The sequence below is a fragment of the Carcharodon carcharias genome, chromosome 16, assembly GCF_017639515.1.
Source record: "Carcharodon carcharias isolate sCarCar2 chromosome 16, sCarCar2.pri, whole genome shotgun sequence".
In the NCBI taxonomy this organism is placed as follows: Eukaryota; Metazoa; Chordata; class Chondrichthyes; order Lamniformes; family Lamnidae; genus Carcharodon; species Carcharodon carcharias.
Window position 1 is genome coordinate 75,950,136 of NC_054482.1, and position 19,384 is coordinate 75,969,519.

Below are 19,384 nucleotides of genomic sequence, written 5' to 3' on the forward strand. Positions count from 1 at the left end.
CTTTTCTGGTCCAAGTCTTGGCCAAGTCACCCATATCCCCTATTTCTTAATTTTTTTCAAGTTTCACATTTTGAAATTGAGCTAATATTATAGAATGTTTAATGCAAAGTGTGGTTTGCCATGAATAAGCCACTGAGTAATTTATGTTATCCCAAATACTCTGCTGGCTGGAACATGTAAGTTTTATACAACGCTCAACATTTCACTGGTGATTGTATTGCAAACGTTTTTACAATTCAGTGACATACAATTGACTGTTGTTTATGGGACATGTGCTACCAAAACAGCCTCAGTAACCAAACTACACATACTGTATAGAAAGTGTCAATGGATTTAATCAGTGCTATTATGAGACAATCCCAGATTCCTATCTCTGGTTACACTGCCTTGCTTTCGTGCCCCCTTATCTACACATTGATGAGAACTTTGGACTTGGTACATTGATTAACTGTGTTGCATTAAACAACTTCATTTCTCTTTACAATTTACTAATTACCCTGTATTTTGGAGATTGTTCTGTTAAATTTCCATGCAATTTTGATACAAAGTTGGATTAAAATTTTTAATTCATAAAAGAAATTGTGAAAACCAACTAATTAGTGTGAAGGATTTAATAATCTAATTGCTCTTAAATGCTTGTATCCAGAGGGATCGCTTGTGCTTGTCTAAATAACTGAAGATCAACAGTAACCCATTGGTTGTAAAGTCTCTTTAGACATCCTGAGGGTGTGAAAGATGCGATATAAAATAAATTAATTCTATTTCTTTAGCAATTTGTTCTGATGAATTAAAAGCTTAGAAAATATTTTCAGGTAACATGATTTTGATTTGGTTTACTCCACTTTCTGTGTTTAACAATGATGGCTTTGCATCCTATTATGATTGTACACGCATAAAGCACAGGTTTCAAACTATGGTCCTTAGATTCTAGAGGAGCTCTGCAAGAAGCTACCGCTTGGTGCCCAAATTTCTGCAGATCCAAATTTAAATTTCTGTATTTGTTTACTTACTAATATATTGTAACACTCTTATTCAAAAAGGGAGGGAGACAAAAATACAGGTAACTAAAGGCCAGTTAGCTTAACATCTGTCACTGGGAAAATGTTAGAGTCTATTATAAAGGATGTAATAGCAGAGCATTTAGAAATGCATAATATAATCAAGCAGAGTCAGCATGGCTTCATGAAGGGGAAATCATGCCTGACAAATTTATTAGAATCCTTTGAGGAGGTAACAAGCAGCATAGATAAAGGGGAACCAGTAGATGTAATATATTTGGATTTCCAGAAGGATAAGGTACCACACATAATGCTACTTAAGATTAGAGCTCATGGTGTTGGGGGTAGTATATTACCATGGATAGAGGACTGGCTAACTAGAAGACAGAGAGTTGGGATATGGGTGGCACAATCTTTTAATTCATCAGAACAAATTGCCACAGGGGTCAGTGCTGGGGCCACAATAATTTACAATATATATTAATGAATTGGATGAGGGAAGTGAATGTACCATCACCAAGTTTACGGATGACACAAAAATAGATGGGAAAGTAAGCAGTGAGGATGACACAGAGTCTACAGAGAGATATAGACTGGTTAAGTGAGTGGGCAAAAACATGGCAGATGGAATATAATGTGGGAAAATGTGAGGTTATATACTTTGTCAGGAAGAATAGAGGAGCTGAATATTACTTAAATAGAGAAAAACTGAAGAAAGCTGCAGCACGGAGGTATTTGGGGGTCCTCGTGCACGAATCACAAAAAGCTAGCGTACAAGTTCAGCAAGTAATAGTTAAGGCAAATGGAATGTTGGCCTTTATTTCAAAGGGAATGGAGTATAAAAATAGGGAAGTCATGCTAAAACTATACAAGGTACTAGTTAGACCATACCTAGAATACTGTGAACAGCTTTGGTCCCCTTATCTAAGGGAAGATATACTGGCATTGGAGGCAGTCCAGAGAAGGTTCATTAGATCAATCCTGGGTATAGAGGGATTTTCTTATTTGGAGAGATTGAGTAGGTTTGGCCTGTACTCATTGGAGTTTAGAAGAATGAGAGGCGACCTTGTTGAAACATAAAATTCTTAGGGGGCTTGACAGGGTAACTGCTTAGATATTGTTTCCCCTTGTGGGAGAGTCTAGGACCAGACGGCATAATCTCAGAGTAAGGGGTCACCCATTTAAGACAGATGAGGAGGACTTTCTTTTCTGAGGATAGTAAATCTGTGGAGTTCTTTACCGCAGAGGGCTGTAGAGGCTGGGTTGTTAAGTATATTCAAGACTGAGATAGACTTTTAATCAGTAAGGAGATCAAGGGTTATGGGGAAAAGGCAGGAAAGTGGATTTGAGGATAATCAGAGCAGTCATGATCTCATTGAATGGTGGAGCAGACTCGATGGGCCAAATGGCCTACTTCTGCTCCTATGTCTTATGGTCTTATATTATTTCTGTTGCGGTATGCTATTTTTTAAAATCCTGCGATGAACGTGATTTTCTTTAGGATAGCTGACGCTGTTTCCAGAGGTGTGTCATTATTTGCATCACACAAAAAAAGTTTGAAATTTGTTGCCATAACATTACTATCTCAAATATTACAGTATACCTGGAAACAGCTTTATTGGGAATTTATTCATAAGGCAGGAACGATAGTTGTATATTGTTTAGGTAATCAAAGAACAAAAGGCTGCTCCTTCTTAGTGATATCTGATGTCTATTTCAGGATAAACTTCTCTCAAAAGCCAAACTTTCAATTTTAATTGCAGTATCAGATCAAAATATTTCTAATGAAAATTTGTTGAATCCCAATGGCGGAGGCTAACAGTTATAGATTTAATATTTCTTGACTTCAAGGAAAAAGATTTCTCATAATACAGCAGAATCTTAAGAGCTCGCCATGACCATGTTGTGGGAAACATTTTTCATGTTTTCCTTTTTCCTGATGAAGATACGGTTATTACAATTGTTTCAACATACATTGAGATCTGCTGCACCCTCGGAAACTACAATAACAAGGGCAGAGAAATGTGAACATTAAAACTTTTCATGTGAAATTTTAGTAAATGAGCAAATGCAGCAGTTCATTGTAAGCTGTGCCACATGTTGAAGCTTTTCACCGTGAATTATTGAATGGTTTAATTATTTAAGTTACTACATCAACCATTTCTAATTACGTAGCATCTTTAACTATAATAAAACATCACAATTACATTAAGGAATAGAACTGAGCAACATTGGAGGGGAATTGGAAGCATTGGCCAGAATTGTTATTTCAGAAATAGGTTTCAAAAAGGATTTTGAAGACAGGGAATTATATACCTACTGAATGGGTAAACCAATTAGGAACAGAGGGCTTGGGAGCAGGAGTTATCTATTCGGCCCTTCAAGCCTGCCTCCACCATTCAGTAAGATCATGACTGATCTAGTTTTGGTTTCGATTCCTCTTTTCTGTCTGTCCCCATAAACATTGACTCCCTTGTCTATCAAAAATCTATCTAACTGAAGCCTTGAATAAATTCAATGACCCAGTCTTTCTGGGGAAGAGAATTCCACAGACCAACAGCCCTCTGAGAGAAAAACATTCTCTTAATCTCCATCTTAAAAGGGAGACCTCTTAAACTGTCTCCCCTAGATCTAGTCTCTCCCATAAGGGGAAATATCATCTCAGCATTCACCCTGTCAAGTCCCTTCAGGGTCTTGTATGTTTCAATAAGATCACCTCTCATTCTTCTAAACTCCAATGGGTATAGGCCCAACCTGTTCAATCTTTCTTCATAAGATAAGTCCTTCACCCCAGGAATGAGTCGAATGAGCCTTCTCTGAATTGCTTCTAACGCATGTATATCCTTTTTCAAATAAGAAGACTAAAACTGTACACAGTACTCCAGGTGTGGTCTCACCAGGGCCCTGTACAGCTGCAGTAAAACTTCCTACTTTTACATTCCTTTTCCCTTGCAATAAAAAAGCATCATCCCATTTGCCTTCCTAATCACTTGCTGTGTCTGGATACTAACTTTGTGATTCATGCATCAGGACACTCAGATCCCTCTATACGACCGACTTCTGAAATCTCTCCATTTAAATAGTATAGTCCTTTCCAATCATCCTGCCAAAGTGGACATACTCATATTTTCTCATATTATGCTCCACCTGCCAAATTTTTGCCCATTCACCTAACTTATCAATAGATCCTATCTTGATGCCATTGTCCAATTTAACTACCATACATTTGGTTTCTTCATCCAAGTCATTGGTATAGACTGTAAATAGTTGAGGCTCCAGCACTAATGCTGGTGGCACTGCACTAGTTACAGCTTCCCCACCTGAAAAAGACCCATTTATCCCTTCTCCTCTTCTTATTAGATAACCAATCCTTTATATATGCTAATATGTTACTCCCCACACCATGTGCTGTTATCTTATATAGTAATCTTTGATGTGGAATCTTATCGAATGCCTTTTGGAAATCCAAATACACAACATCTACAGTTTCCCCTCAATCCATGTTGCTTGCTACATCCTTAAAGAACTTTGATAAATAAGTTAAATACAATTTCCCTTTCACAAACCATGTTGACTCTGCCTGATCTCATTATGATTTTCTAACTATGCTGCTATAACCTCCTTCATAATAGATTCTAATAATTCTCCAATGACAGATGTTATACTAACTGGTATATAGTTTCCTGCTTTCTGCCTCCCTTCTTTCTTGATTAAAGGTGTTACATTTGCTATTTTCCAGTCTGCTGGGATCCTTCCAGAACCCAAGGAATTTTGGAAGATTATAACCAATACCACTTCTATATCTGCAGTCATTTCTTTTAAGACCCTAGGATGCAAGCCATTTGGTCCTGGGGATTTGTCAACCTTTAGGGCTAATGGTTTTCCCAACACCTTTTCCCTGGTGATAAGCGCTTCCTTTTCACCTCTTGATTTCCAATATCTTTGAGAAGCTTTTTAAGTCTTCCTCAATGATGATGATGGCCACAAAGTTCAATGCCTCTGCCATTTCCTTGTTTTCTGTTATCAATTCCCCAAACTCTCACTCTAGGGGACCAGCACCAACTATAGTTACTCTTTTTCTATTTAAATCTTACTGTTAGCTTTTTCTCATACTCTACTTTTTCCCTCTTTGTTCGTTTTTAGTCATTCTTTGCTGGTTCTTAAAATCTGTCAAATTTTCTGACCTACCACTAATCTTTGCAGATTTCTACAGTGTTTCTTTTAATTTGATACTATCTTTAACTTCCTTATTTACTTACGGATGATGCATTCTTCTCAAAGCTTTTCTTTCTCAATTATCTCTACCCAAACTAATTCTACATCTTGCTCTTCTGAGCTAAGGTCATCCCTCACTACTGTACTAATGACATATTTGATTAACAGAGATATCATACCATCGCTTCCTAGCTTCCTTCTTTTTGAAAAATCAAATATCCTTGAATATTTAGGCGCCAACCTTGCTCACCTTGCAAACATGTCTCTTTAATGGCTATCTGGTCATAGTTATTGCTATTTGTGCTAATGGGGGAGGCATTGGCGTAGAAGTATTGTCACTAGACCAGTAATCCAGAGACCCAGGGTAACATTCCAGTGAACACGGCAGATGGTGGAACTTGAATTCAGTCAATAAAATTCTGAAAGTAAAAGTCTAAAGATGACCATGAATCCAATGTTGATTGATCTAAAAACCCATCTGGTTCACTAATGCCCTTTAGGGAAGAAAATCCGCCGTCCTTACCTGGTCTGCGCTACATGTGATACAGCAATGTGGATGACTCTGAAATGGCCTAGCAAGGCACTAAATTGTTTCAAACCTCTAGAAAGTCAATAAGGAATGAAACTAGATGCACCACCCGTCATTGAACTGGGCACCGGAAATGACAACAGCAAACCCAGCCCTGTCAACCCTGCAAGGTCCTCCTTACTAACATCTGAGGGCTTGTGCCAAAAATGTGAGAACGGTCCCATAGTCTAGTCGAGCAACAGCCTGACGTTGTCAGCTATGATTCCGTGAGTATGTCCCAGACACAACCATCACCACCTCTGGGTATGAACTGTCCCCATGGCAGGACAGACCCAGCAGAGGCGGCAGCACTGTGGTATGCAGTAGGCAGTATTGCTCTGGGACTCCTCAATATTGACTCTGGACCCCATGAAGTCTCATGGCATCAAGTCAAACATGGGCAAGGAAACCTCCTGCTGATTACCACATACTACGCACCCCACCCCCCCCCCCCCCCCCCCCCCCCCCCCCCCCCCACCCCCTCACCCCCACCTTAACTGATGAATCAGTGCTCCTCCATGTTGAATACCATTTGGGGGAAGCACTGAGGGTGACAAGGGCACAAAATGTACTCTGGGTAGGGGACATCAATGTCTATCACCAAGAGTGGCTTGGTAGCACCACTACAGACTGATCTGGCTGAGTCCTAAAGGACAGCTGTTAGACTGGGTCTGTGGCAGGTGGTGAGAGAACCAACAAGAGGGAAAAACATACTTTACCTCATCCTCACCAACCTGCTTGCCACAGATGCATCTGTCCATGACAGTATTGGTATGAGTGACCACCATATAGTAGTTATGGAGACGAATTCCCTTCTTCATTCTGTTGTGTGGCACCACCGCCTTGCTAAATGGGATAGATTTCAAACAGATCTAGCAACTTAAACTGGGCAACCATGAGGCGCTGTGGGCCATCAGGAGCAGCAGAATTGAACTTGATCATAATTTGTAACCTCATGGACCAACACATCCCCTGCTCTACCATTACCACCAAGCCAGGTGATCAACCCTGGTTCAATGAAGAATGCAGGAGGGCATTCCAGGAGCAGCACCAGGCATACCTAAAAATGACTGTCAATCTGGTGAAGCTATAACACAGGACTACTTGCGTGCCAAACAGCATAAGCAGCAAACGATAGACACAGCTAAGCAATTCCACAACCAATAGATCAGATCTAAGCTCTGCAGTCCTGTCATGTCCAGCCGTGAATGGTGGTGGACAATTAAACAACTCACTGGAGGAGGAGGCTCCACAAATATCCCCATCCTCAATGGTGGTGGAACCCAGCACATCCGTGCAAAAGGTAAAGCTGAAGCATTCACAACAATCTTCAGCCAGAAGTGCCGAGCAGATGACCCACCTCCGCCTCCTCCAGAGGTCTCCAGCAAAATGGATGTCATTCTTCAGCCAGTTCAACTCGCTCCATGTGATATCAAGAAATGGCTGAAGGCACTGGGTACTACAAAGGCTGTGGGCCCTGACAACATTCAGTGCTGAAGACTTGTGGTTCAGAATGTGCCACGCCCCTAGCCAAGCTGTTCCAGTATAGCTACAACACTGGCATCTACCCGGCTGACCTCCCGAGGTAAGGTGACAGTGATTGCCCTTGATATCAAGGCTGCATTTGACTGCATGTGGCATCAAGGAGTCCTAGCAAAACTGGAGTCAATGGGAATTGGGAGAAAATTCTCCGCTGGTTGGTGTCATACCAAGCACAAAGGAAAATGGTTGTGGTTGTTTGAGGTCAGTCATCTCAGTTCCAGGGCATAAGTGCAGGATTTCCTCTGGGTAGTGTCCTAGCCCCAACCATCTTCAGCAGGTTCACCAGTGACCTTCCTTCCATCATATGGTCAGAAATGGGGATGTGGGGATGTTCGCTGATGATTGCACAATGTTCAGCACTATTTACAATTGTTTGGATACTGAAGCAGTTCATGTCCAAATGCAACAGGACCTGGACAATATCCACGCTCGGGCTGACAAGTGGCAGGTAACATTCATGCCACAGATGTGCCAGGTAATAACTATTTCCAACAAGAGAGAATCTAGCCATCACCTCTTAACATTCAATGGCATTACCATCACTGGATCCCCTACTATTAACATCCTGGATGTTGCAATTGACAAGAAACTGAACTGGACTAGCCATATACATACTGTGGCTACAAGAGCAGGTGAGAGGCTAGGAATCCTGTGGCGTGTAACTTACCCTAAAGCCTGTCCACCATCTACAAGGTACAAATCAGGAGTGTGATGGAATACTACCCACTTGCCTGAATGAGTGTAGCTCCAACAACACTCAAGAAGCTTTACACCATCCAGGACAAAGCAGCCCACTTGATTGGCACTACATCCACAAACATTTACTCCCTCCACCACCGACGCACAGCAGCAGTGTGTACCATCGACAAGATGTACTGCAGGAACTCACCAAGGCGCCTTAGCCAACATCTTCCAAACTCACGATTGCTATCATCTGGAAGGACAAAGGCAGCAGATAGATGGAAGCACCACCACCTGTAAGTTCCTCTCCAAGCCACTCACCATATTGACTTGGAAATATTGCCGTTCCTTCACTTCTGGGTCAAAATCCTGGAACACACTCTCTGACAGCACTATGGGTATATCTACACCTAATGGACTGCAGCAGTTCAAGAAGGTAGCTTCTCAAGGGCAATTAGGGGTGGTCCCCACTGTTTACTTTAAAGCCTTAAAGCCGTCTCTATCACCATTACTGGAACACTGGTCCCAGCACAGTTCAGGGAAGACTGTCATAACGATACAGCTCTCACTTTCCCCAATACTTGTGCCAATGCCCCATGAATTGAAACCCTATCCTCCCAAACCAATCTTTGAGCCATGCATCCGTTTCTCCAATCTTTTTTGCGTTACACCAATATGCTCATGGCTCAGGTAGTAATCCAGAGATTATTACGTTTGAAGGTTTCTTTTTAATTTAGCCCTTAGCTGCTCATACTCCCTAAGAACCTCTTTCCTCATCCTATCTATGTCGTTGGTACCATGCGGATCATGACAACTGGCTCTTCCCCCTCCCACTGAAAGTTCTTCTCTAGCCCCAAGCAGATGTCACAAACTCTTGCACTGGACAGACACTGCAGCCTTCTGGACTCTCACTCTTGGCTGCAGAGGACTGTGTCAATCCCCCTGACTATACTATCTCCTACTACCACCACATTCCTATTTACTCCCCCCATTTGAATGGCTTCCTGTACCATGGTGCCATTTTCAGTTCACTCATCCACCCTGCGTCCCCTGCTCTCATCCAAACAAGCTGCAAGAGCCTCTAACTGTTGGACAATTGTAAGGGCTGAGTCTCCTCCAATTCTATCTTCTTGATCCCCATACCTGCCTCACTCGCAGTCATAGGCTCTTGTCTCTGACCATGGACTGAATCAGACAACCCCAGCCTGAGGAGTGTGACTGTCTCTGGAACAAAATGCCTGGGTAACTTTCCACCTCTCTGATGCATCACAGTATCCATAGCTTGGCCTCCAGCTCATTGACTCTGAGCCAAAGTCCCTCAAGCCACAGGGGCTTACTGCAGGCGTATTTGCCTTGGATTATATTGGCATCCATCAGTTCCCACATACTGTAGCTGCAACACATCACCTGCCCTGCCATCCTTATTGTGTTTTCATTCAGCTAATTAATTAATTATTTTCTTAATTTAAAAAAATGAATACCTCTCCATGCTACCACTTAGCTGTACTAATTCTTAGTAATTGCAATAAACTCTATCACTTAAAAATATGAAACAATAGAGTCACCAGTTTCCTACTTCCCTTCTGATAGTGTCCCTTAATTAAATATAAGATAGCTACTTAAGGATTATTTAAAAACATATATTTTTCTAATTTCCCGCACAATACACACACGCCCTAAGAGCAGTTACTCACAAATTAATCAACTTGCGGCCTCCCTGTAATGTCACTATTCACATTTTTTTTCAAACTTGGAGTGTGCCTGAACTTGCCCAAGTCTGTGTTCCTCCCAGTCAGCTCCTCGCTTGTCTCTCTCCCCAGTTTGTGTTCCTCCAAGTCCACTCCTCCCTGTCTCTCTCCCCAGTCTGTGTTCTTCCCATTCCCGGTCCTCTCCACTTCTGTCCCTGAAGGTAAGTGGCATAGGCCGCGCTCCACGGGCTGTATTTATCTGCTCCCCGGTCTGTGTTCCTCCCTCATACAAATGAACATATGAATTAGGAGCAGGAGTAGGCCACTTGGTCCCTTGAGCTTGCTCTGCCGTTCAATAAGATCATGACTAATCTGAATGTAAGCTCAACCCCACATTCCTGCCTACCCCGATAACCTTTCACCCCCTTGTTAATCAAAAATCTGTCTAGTTCTGCCTTAAAAATATTCAAAGCCTCTGCTTCCAGTGCCTTTGGAAGAAGAGAATTCCAAATACTCAGTCTTCTGAGAGAAAAAATTTCTCTTAATCTCTGTCTTAAATTTTTAAACAGTGACCCCTAGTTCTAGATTCTCCCACAAGAGAAAACATCCTCTCCAGATCCACCCTGACAAGTCCCCTCAGGACCATAAAAGTTTCAATTAAGTTGCTTCTTACTCTTCTGAATTCCAGTGGATACAAGCCTAACCTGTCCGGTTCATTCCTGGTATTAGTCTAGTAAACCTTCTCTGAACTGCTTCTAACGCATTTACACCTTTCTTTAAATAAGGAGACCAGTACTGTACACAATACCTTTCTTTAAATAAGGAGACCAGTACTGTACACAATACACAAAATGTGGTCTCACCAATGCCCTGTATAACTGAAGCATAACCTTCCCACTTTTGTACTCAATTCCCCTCACAATAAATGTAACATTCTATTAGCTTTCCTAATTATCTGCTGTACCTGCATAATAATCTTTTGTGATTCATGCACTAGGACTCCTAGATCCCTCTGAATCTCAGAGCTCGGCAATCTCTCCCATTTAGATAATAAGCTTTTTTATTATTCCTGCCAAAATGAGCAATTTTGCATTTGCCCACATTATACTCCATTTGCCATATCTTTGCCACTCATTTAACCTATCTATGTCACTTTGTAGCTTTCTTACATCATCTTCACAATTTACTTTCCTACCAAGTTTTGTGTTGTCAGCAAATTTAGCCACCATTCCTTCGGATTTTTAATTCATTCCCGGATGTGTGCTTCACTGGCTGGGCTAGCATTTATTGCCCATCCCTAGTTGCCCTTGAGAAGGTGGAGGTGAACTGCATTTTTGAACCCCTGCAGTCCATGTGGTGTAGGTATACCCACAATGCTTTTAGGGAGGGAGTTCCAGGATTCTGACCCAGCAACAGTGAAGGAACAGCGATATATTTCCAAGTCAGGATGGTGAGTGACTTGGAGCGGAACTTCCAGATGGTGGTGTTCCCATCTATTTACTGTCCTTGTCCTTCGAGATGGTGGTGGTCGTGGGTTTGATAGGTGTTGTCTAAGGAGCCTTGGTGAATTCCTGGAGTGCATATTGTAGATAGTACACACAGCTGCCGCTGTGTGTCAGTGGTGGAGGGAGTGAATGTTTGTGGGTGGGGTGCCAATCAAGTGGGCTGTTTTGTCCTGATCGGTGTCAAGCTTCTTGAGTGTTGTTGGAGCTGCACTCATCCAGGCATGTGGGGAGTATTCCATCACACCCCTGACTTGTGCCTTGTAGATGGTGGACAAGCTTTGGAGAGTCAGGAGGTGAGTTACTCATTGCAGGATTCCTAGCCCCTGATCTGCTCTTGTAGCCACAGTATTTATATGGCTAGTCCAGTTCAGTTTCTGGTCAGTGACCCAGGATGTTGATAGTGGGAGATTCAGTGAGGGTAATGCCATTGAATGTCAAGGGGCAATGGTTAGATTCTGTCATGTTGGAGATGGTCATTGTGTAGCACTTGTGTGGCGCGAATGTTACTTGCCACTTATCAACCCAAGCCTGGATTTTGTCCAGGCCTTGCTGCATTTGGACATGGACTGCCTCAGTATCTGAAGAGTCATGAATGGTGCTGAACATTGTGTACTCATCAGCGAACATCCCCACTTCTGACCTTAGTTTGGAAGGAAGGTCACTGATAAACCTGCTGAAGATGGTTGGGCCTTGGACCCTGAGAAATCCTGCAGTGATGTCCTGGAGCTGAGATGACCTGACCTCCAACAACCACAACCTTCTTCCTTTGTGCTAGGTATGACTCTAACCAGTGGAGAGTTTACCCCCTGATTCCCATTGACGCCAGTTTTGCTATGGCTCCTTGATGCCACTCGACCTTGATGTCACTCTCACCTCGCCTTGAGAATTCAGCTCTTTTGTCCATGTTTGAACCAAGGCTGTAATGAACTGTAAGGAACTGAGTAGCCCTGGCAGAACCCAAACTGGGCATCAGTGAGCAAGTTATTGTTAAGCAAGTGCCACTTGATAGCACTGTTGATGACCCCTTCCACTACTTTACTGATGATCGAGAGTAGACTGATGGGGCAGTAATTGCCCGGGTTGGACTTGTCCTGCTTTTTGTGTACCTGGGCAATTTTCCACATTGCTGTGTAGTTGCCAGTGTTGTAGCTGTACTGGAACAGCTTGGCTAGGGATGAGGCAAGTTCTGGAGCCCAAATCTTTAGTATTATTGGCGTAATGTTGTCAGGGCCCATAACCTTTGCACTATCTAGTTTCTTCAGCCATTTCTTGATATCACGTGGAGTGAATTGAATTGGCTGAAGACTGGCATCTGAAATGCTGGGGACCTCCAGAGGAGGCCGAGATGGATCATCCACTTGACGCTTTTGGCTGAAGATTGTAGCAAATGCTTCAGCCTTATCTTTTGCATTGATGTGCTGGGCTCCACCATCATTGAGGATGGGGATATTTGTGGAACCGCCTCCTCCAGTGACTTGTTTAATTGTCCACCACCATTCATGACTGGATGTGGCAGGACTGCAGAGCTTAGATCTGATCCATTGGTTGTGGGCTCAGTCTCTTCATCCAAGTCGTTTATATAAATTTTAAAAATTCAGGCCCCAGATAGAGGTGGAGAGGAGCGGACATGAGAAAGCAACATAGAATGTGGAGCAGATAAATACAGCCCAAGGTGTGCAACCTACACCACTTACCTTCAGGGAAAGAGGCGGAGAGGAGCATCCTGCTTTCTGTCTCCTCTCCCTGTAGGTAATTGGTGTAGACCACGTTCCTTAGGCTGTAGTTATCTTCTCCCCAGTTTTTGTTCCTTCTGCAGGTCCACTCCTCTCCGCCTCTTTCCCTGAAGGTAAGTGGTGTAGGTTGCACACCTTGGGCTGTATTTATCTGCTCCACATTCTATGTTGCTTTCTCATGTCCGCTCCTCTCCACCTCTATCCCTGAAGGTTCGTGGTCAATTGTAAATCTGATGTGACACACCACTTGTCACATCCTGCCAACCAGAAAAAGATCCATTTATGCCAACTCTGTTTCCTGTTAGCTAGCAAATGTTCTATCCATGCCAATATGTGTGTCCCCCCACCCACCCACCCACACCATGAGCTTTTATTTTCTGTAATAACCTTTGATGTGGCACCTTATCAACTGCCTTCTGGAAATCTAAGTACAGTACATCCACCAGTTTCCCTTTATCCACAGCATATGCAACATCTTCAAAGAACTCCAATGAATTGGTTAAACATGATTTCCCTGTTACAAAACCATGCTGACTCTGCCTGATTGCCTTGAATTTTTCTAAGTGCCGTGCTATGACATCTTTAGTAATGGCTTCTAATATTTTCCCTATGACAAATGTTAGGCTAACTGGCCTATAGTATCCTGCTTTCTGTCTCCTCTCCCTGTAGGTAATTGGTGTAGACCACGTTCCTTAGGCTGTATTTATCTTCTCCCTGGTTTTTGTTCCTTCTGCAGGTCCACTCCTCTCCCTCTCTTTCCCTGAAGGTAAGTGGTGTAGGTTGCACACCTTGGGCTGTATTTATCTGCTCCACATTCTATGTTGCTCTCTCATGTCCGCTCCTCTCCACCTCTATCCCTGAAGGTTCGTGGTCAATTGTAAATCTGAACAATCCTCTATATTGTTTTGTGTAATATTAGCAAATTATTTAGTTTTGAAAGGATTCATCTCAACTGGTCAAAACATTAAAACCCTTCCCTTGAACCATTTGTCCAGTGAAGAAGAATGGGACTCTTCAAATTAACTACAACTATGTGTTGGTTGATTGTTTATAAACACCCCTTTTTCTCATATTTCTCTGTATCGCACTATTGAGGACAAGCTGGTAATTTACTCTCTAACAGTTTCAGGAGTGGTGTGCAAGTTGTCCAGGGTGACAGACTCTTTGATTTTTCTACCTGGGAGTTGCTCAGTGCCCTCTACAACTCGGATTAAGAACTCAGTATGGGGACAATCATGTACAGAGAAGAACATGCATGCTTTTGGATGAGCATTGATGGATTGAATAATTTTTTCATAACTTAATGATGCAGGATAATGGCCTAACCAGGGATGCCCATATATCCCATGAAAGAATTTTAAAAAGTATGCTAGAGGTTAACACCGGCTGCACTCTGTTGCTTTGTAATCAGAAGTTTTGCAAAAGAAGTGGAACCCAGCCCTTTTGTTAAAAGTTAATTCTCCATCAAGAATTTTAAGAAATAAATTGTGTCTTACTAACCATCTCATGGAGGTCTAGTTTTCCCAAATCTGTTCCCTGTGTCATTAAAGATTTGAAGAGAAGTATTTTTGATGAGATTTGATTATATAGTAAACTTTGGAAATTTTAAAACTACAACAGCCATTCAATAACTATGATATTAATATTAAATCAAATGAGATCCATGGTGCAAAGTTGCTGCCTCCATCTATAATACAACTCCTACAGATATATTTTTCTTTTATAATTTAGATCTTCATTGAGTACTTTGGAGATCTTGAGCAAGAGAGTATACAGGATAATTTTATTCTAATGTACGAGCTCCTTGATGAAATTATGGACTTCGGATATCCCCAGATCACTGAAACAGCCATCCTGCAGGAGTAGGTATATTCAGCATAGCCATTACTTTGCATAAAAAATAGAAAGCAGAAAAAAAACTCATTCAAGGCAAATCCATATTAATTCCTATCTTTCTAAGAGGATTTGAACGGTTTTCCTTTGTCATCTAAATGGTGATCTTAAGAAAGTTAATTATAATTCTGTTAATTTAAGTAGACTGAACAAAACTAGGCTCAGTTAGATCCTTCCTTTCTGGTTTCTCCTCCAAATCTTCTTCATTTTGGAAATATTCACCCTCCCCCACTCATACTTTAAGTCTATGTTAGAGTACTATTCCATTGGTGCCACACGCTCTTATGAAACATTGCTTTTTGGCAAGGTTCTAGAATGAGCTTACATGACGAGTGTCAGTTAGGTTTCTCTCATTAGTGCAGCAACAAAACTGACCCATCTCATGTCTACAACTATCATCCATACAAGCACATTTTTAGTGGAAGTTACTACACAACTATTAGCAACAAGAATCTGATTTTCTCCTCCCTAATTACAGGCCACATTGTCCAGTTTTAGCAACCCAGGTGCCTTATTCCAGTTGAAATCCAATGTACACTGAATCTTTACTGCCAAAAATAGGTGGTTTGGGGTCATGTCAGAAGTTAAATTGCAAAAAATCTAGAACAGGAACTGAACCTGCCCACTTCTGGGCTTAACAGAGGCAGGGCGAGGGGCAGGCATTGAGGGTGAGGGGCAGGCAACCAATCTGCTCCCTGGAAGCAGATTAATCATTTAAGGCTGTGTGCCTTCATTTTAAGTCATTCTATTTTTAATCATAAATGGCTGCATTTCCTGGGCCTCAGGAAACTCAGCAGGTAAGAGAATAACAGAATGGTTACAATGCAAAGAAGGAGCACATTTGACCTGTTCTGTCTGTGCCGGCTCTCCGAAGGAGCAAATCATCTAGTGCCATCCCCTTCATTCTCCCAATAGCTTGTCATATTCTTCCTTTTCAGATAATAATTCAATTCATTCTTGAATGCCTCAATTGAACCCACTTCTAACACACTCTCCAGCTGTACATTCCAAATCCTAACCACTTGCTGCATGAAAAAGCTTTTCCTCATGTTGCTATTGCTTCTTTTGCCAACTACTTCAATCTGTGCCCTCCAGTTAGTTCTCCATCCTCCCACCAATGGGAACAGATTCTCGCTATCTTCTCTGTCCAGGTCCCTCATGATTTTGAATACCTCTATCGAATACCCTGTCAACCTTCTCTCTGCCAAGGAAAAAAATCCCAACTTCTCCAATCTATGAAACTGAAGCTCCACATCCCTGGAACTGATCTCACAAATGTTTTCTGCACTCTCCCTAATACCTTCACACACTTCCTAAAGTGCATCCAGAACTGGATGCAATACTCCAGTTAAAACTTGTAAGAATTTGACCATATACTAAACCCTAGAGTAAGAAAACTCTTGTCAAGGAATGACCATATTGGCAAAAAGGGCAATCACTAATTTAGAATGCAAACTAACAAGGTTTATTGGACAATAAAGATTGATACCTAACATTTAATTAGTCGAGGAAAGGCCCAATATACAACTTCAATGCATATCAGTCTGTCTTTCCTGTGGATCCAACTTCTGGGGTCTTCCCTTCTTGGTTCCTTAAACTTGGTCTCTTGACTCATGACATCCTTTGAGATCTTAGCTTAGCCAACTTAACTCTAGCGTACAAACAAATCCCGTTATTGCTTTAAGACTTCAACTTGAATGGATCCTTTTCCAAGCCATACTTTCAGCCTTTTAATTGCACAAATGTGCCAATGAGGTAAAGCCTAATGGGCTGAACCAGTATTTTATACAAGGTTAATATAACCACCTTGCACTTGTACTTTATGCCCCTCTTAATAAAGCCTGGAATGCTGTAAGTGTTATTAACTACTCTCTCAACCTGTCCTGCCACCTTCAATAACTTGTGCACATTTATACCTGGGTCCCTTTGCTCCCGCATCCCTTTCAAAATTGTACCCTTTATTTTATATTGCCTCTTCATGTTCTTTCTACCAAAATGAATCACTTCTCACTTCTCTGCATTAAATTTCATTTGCTATTTGTCCGCCCATTTCACCTACGTTTCTGTGTTCTTTTGAAGTTCTACACTATCTCCTCACAGTTCACTATACTTCCGAATTTTGTATCATTCACAAATTTTGAAATTGTTCTCTGTACACCAAGGTTTAGGTCATGGGAAAAGCAAGGGTCCTAGCACTGACCTCTGGGGAACTCCTCCACAAATCTTCCTCCAGTCCGAAAACATCCATTAACATTACTGTCTGTTTCCTGTCACTCAGCCAATTTTGTATCCATATTGCTACTGTCCTTTTTATTCCATAAGCTCCAACTTTGCTCACGCCTGTTATGTGGCACTTTATCAAATACCTTTGAACCCTCCCTGACACATCCTCAAAAAACTCAAGCAAGTTAGTTAAGCATAATTTTCCCTTAACAAATCCATGCCCATGTGACTATTAATTTTATCCTGAATTATTGTTGTAGAACAGTCATAGAAATTTCTTCAATAATGAGGTTAAACTGACTGGCCTGTTGTTGCTGGGCTTATCTTTGCACCCTTTTTTGAATAAGGGTGCAATATTTGTCATTCTCCAGTCCTCTGGCACCACCCCTGGGTCTAAGGAAGACTGGAAAATTATGGACAGTGCCTCTGCAAATTCCACACTCACTTTCATTAGTATCCTTGGTGCATCTCAGTCGGTCCTGGTGCTTTGTCAACTTAAGTACAGGCAGCCTATTCAATCCTTATCAATTTTTAACTCTTCAAGTGTCTGAACTCCCTCCTCTTTTATCGTGGCCTGTTCAGCAGCATCTGCCTTGGTAAAGACAGATTTAATGCCTCAGCTATGCCCCCTGCCTACATGCATAAATCCCATTTTTGGACCCTAATTGACCCCTCTCTTCCTTTACCACCCATTTACTATTTATAGAGGACTTTTGATTCACTTTTATGTTAGCTGCCAGTCTTTTCTCAGCCTCTCTCTTTGCTTCTCTTATTTTATCACGACACTGACAAAGAAAATCAGAATACATGACACCTACAGCTACTATGCACTATATTGCCAAGAAATCATAGATTTGAAAGAGTCTCTGGCTCTCCTTTTACCATTATCCACCATGTAGATAACTTTGCTATGTATTGTTTCTTTCTTACACTCAGTTGTCCCAATTTCATTGTTAGACCAAAGGAAACCAACCCTGAACTTTGTAAATTCAAATTCCATGTCCCTTTTGTAATTAGATGGCTTCTCTGTGGAGTATGTCTTAGTTGTCTTGATTAAAAGTTTTTCTCACTTTTCCAAGCCACATTAACCACTTCATGCCGTGCTAAGTAACTGAGCGTGTCTGAGACATGCATTTCCATCCTGCATTTCTGCATGTCAATTGCCTCGCAATTAATTTGAAAAATGGATATCATTCAAAAACAAAGGAACACTGAATCAGTATAGCACTGATTTGCATACACACTGCTATCTCAAGTTCTTGACATCAGACATGAGGACAGATTGGAGAGGTCTGGTCTGTTTTCCTTTGAGAAAAGAAGGCTGAGAGGAGACTTGATGGAGGTATTCAAGATCCTAAGGGGTATGGACAGGGTAAATAGTGAGAAACTGTTCCCATTCAAGAGAGCAATAAGAATTAGAGGGCACAGATTCAAAATAATTAGCAAAAGGAGTAAATATGATGTGAGGAAAAATGTTTTCACTCTGAGGGTGGTTGGAGTCTGGAATGAACTTCTTGAGATGGCGGTGCAGGTAAGTTCAATCAAGATATTCAAGGAGGAATTGGATTGCTTTCTGAAAATAAAGAATGTGCAAGATTACGGGACTAAGGCAGGGGAGTGGGACTAGGTAGAACACACTTTCAGAGGGCTGGTGCAGACTCGATGGGCTGAATGGCCTCCTTCTGCACTGTAGATTTTGATTTCTGTGCATCTTGGGACTTTGAGCCTGCGTTTTGGTCTGCTGCATGTTTCCCATGTAAAGTCAGCCATCTTAGAACTCCTACACACTCTGCAATTGGCAGGATCAGTTAACTAATGGCTCCCATGCTATGATTCATAACCAAAGGCGACAGTGTGTCGTCTTATGGAGGCTTGTCATAGTTCACAAACTGATATTAACAACCTTAAATCTAAAGATCTATTCTGCAGAAAAGCTTGCAAGAAGTACCTTTTTCAGTCAGATTGGAATATAGAGGTGAAACCAGGTGGACTAAACCAGGCTCTCAGTTTTGAGAAAAATAAACCAATTTTGTTTGATGACATTGCCTTCATCACACTATAGTATTGGCCCACTCACCTTTTTACACAGTCCTCTTGCCTTATGTCACCTGCTCCCCTCAGACCCCCAACTATGGCCTCTTGTGCATTACAGAGCCTTCAGCAGCCTCGATCCTAATCTGCGAACCTTCCTAAGCTCCTTTGTCTCTCCTCACTCACGTAAAAATCTTGTCAAAACCCATCTTTTCTATCAAATTTTCACCTAACCATCCATGACTCAGCAACTTTTCACTTATTTATTCCTCTTTCTCCTCCCCTTGCCTTCTGTGAAGTGTTTTTA

General features: G+C 41.8%; 1 protein-coding gene across 1 annotated transcript in view; it reads left to right on the forward strand.

The window, feature by feature from the left end:
- LOC121289283 (AP-1 complex subunit mu-1-like) overlaps window positions 1-19,384 on the forward strand; it is a 54,932-nt gene that overhangs the window by 6,820 nt on the left and 28,728 nt on the right. Inside the window, exon 4 of the mRNA XM_041208576.1 lies at window positions 14,662-14,792. Within this exon, the coding sequence (XP_041064510.1) occupies window positions 14,662-14,792 (131 nt within the window). The remainder of the gene's footprint in view (window positions 1-14,661; window positions 14,793-19,384) is intronic.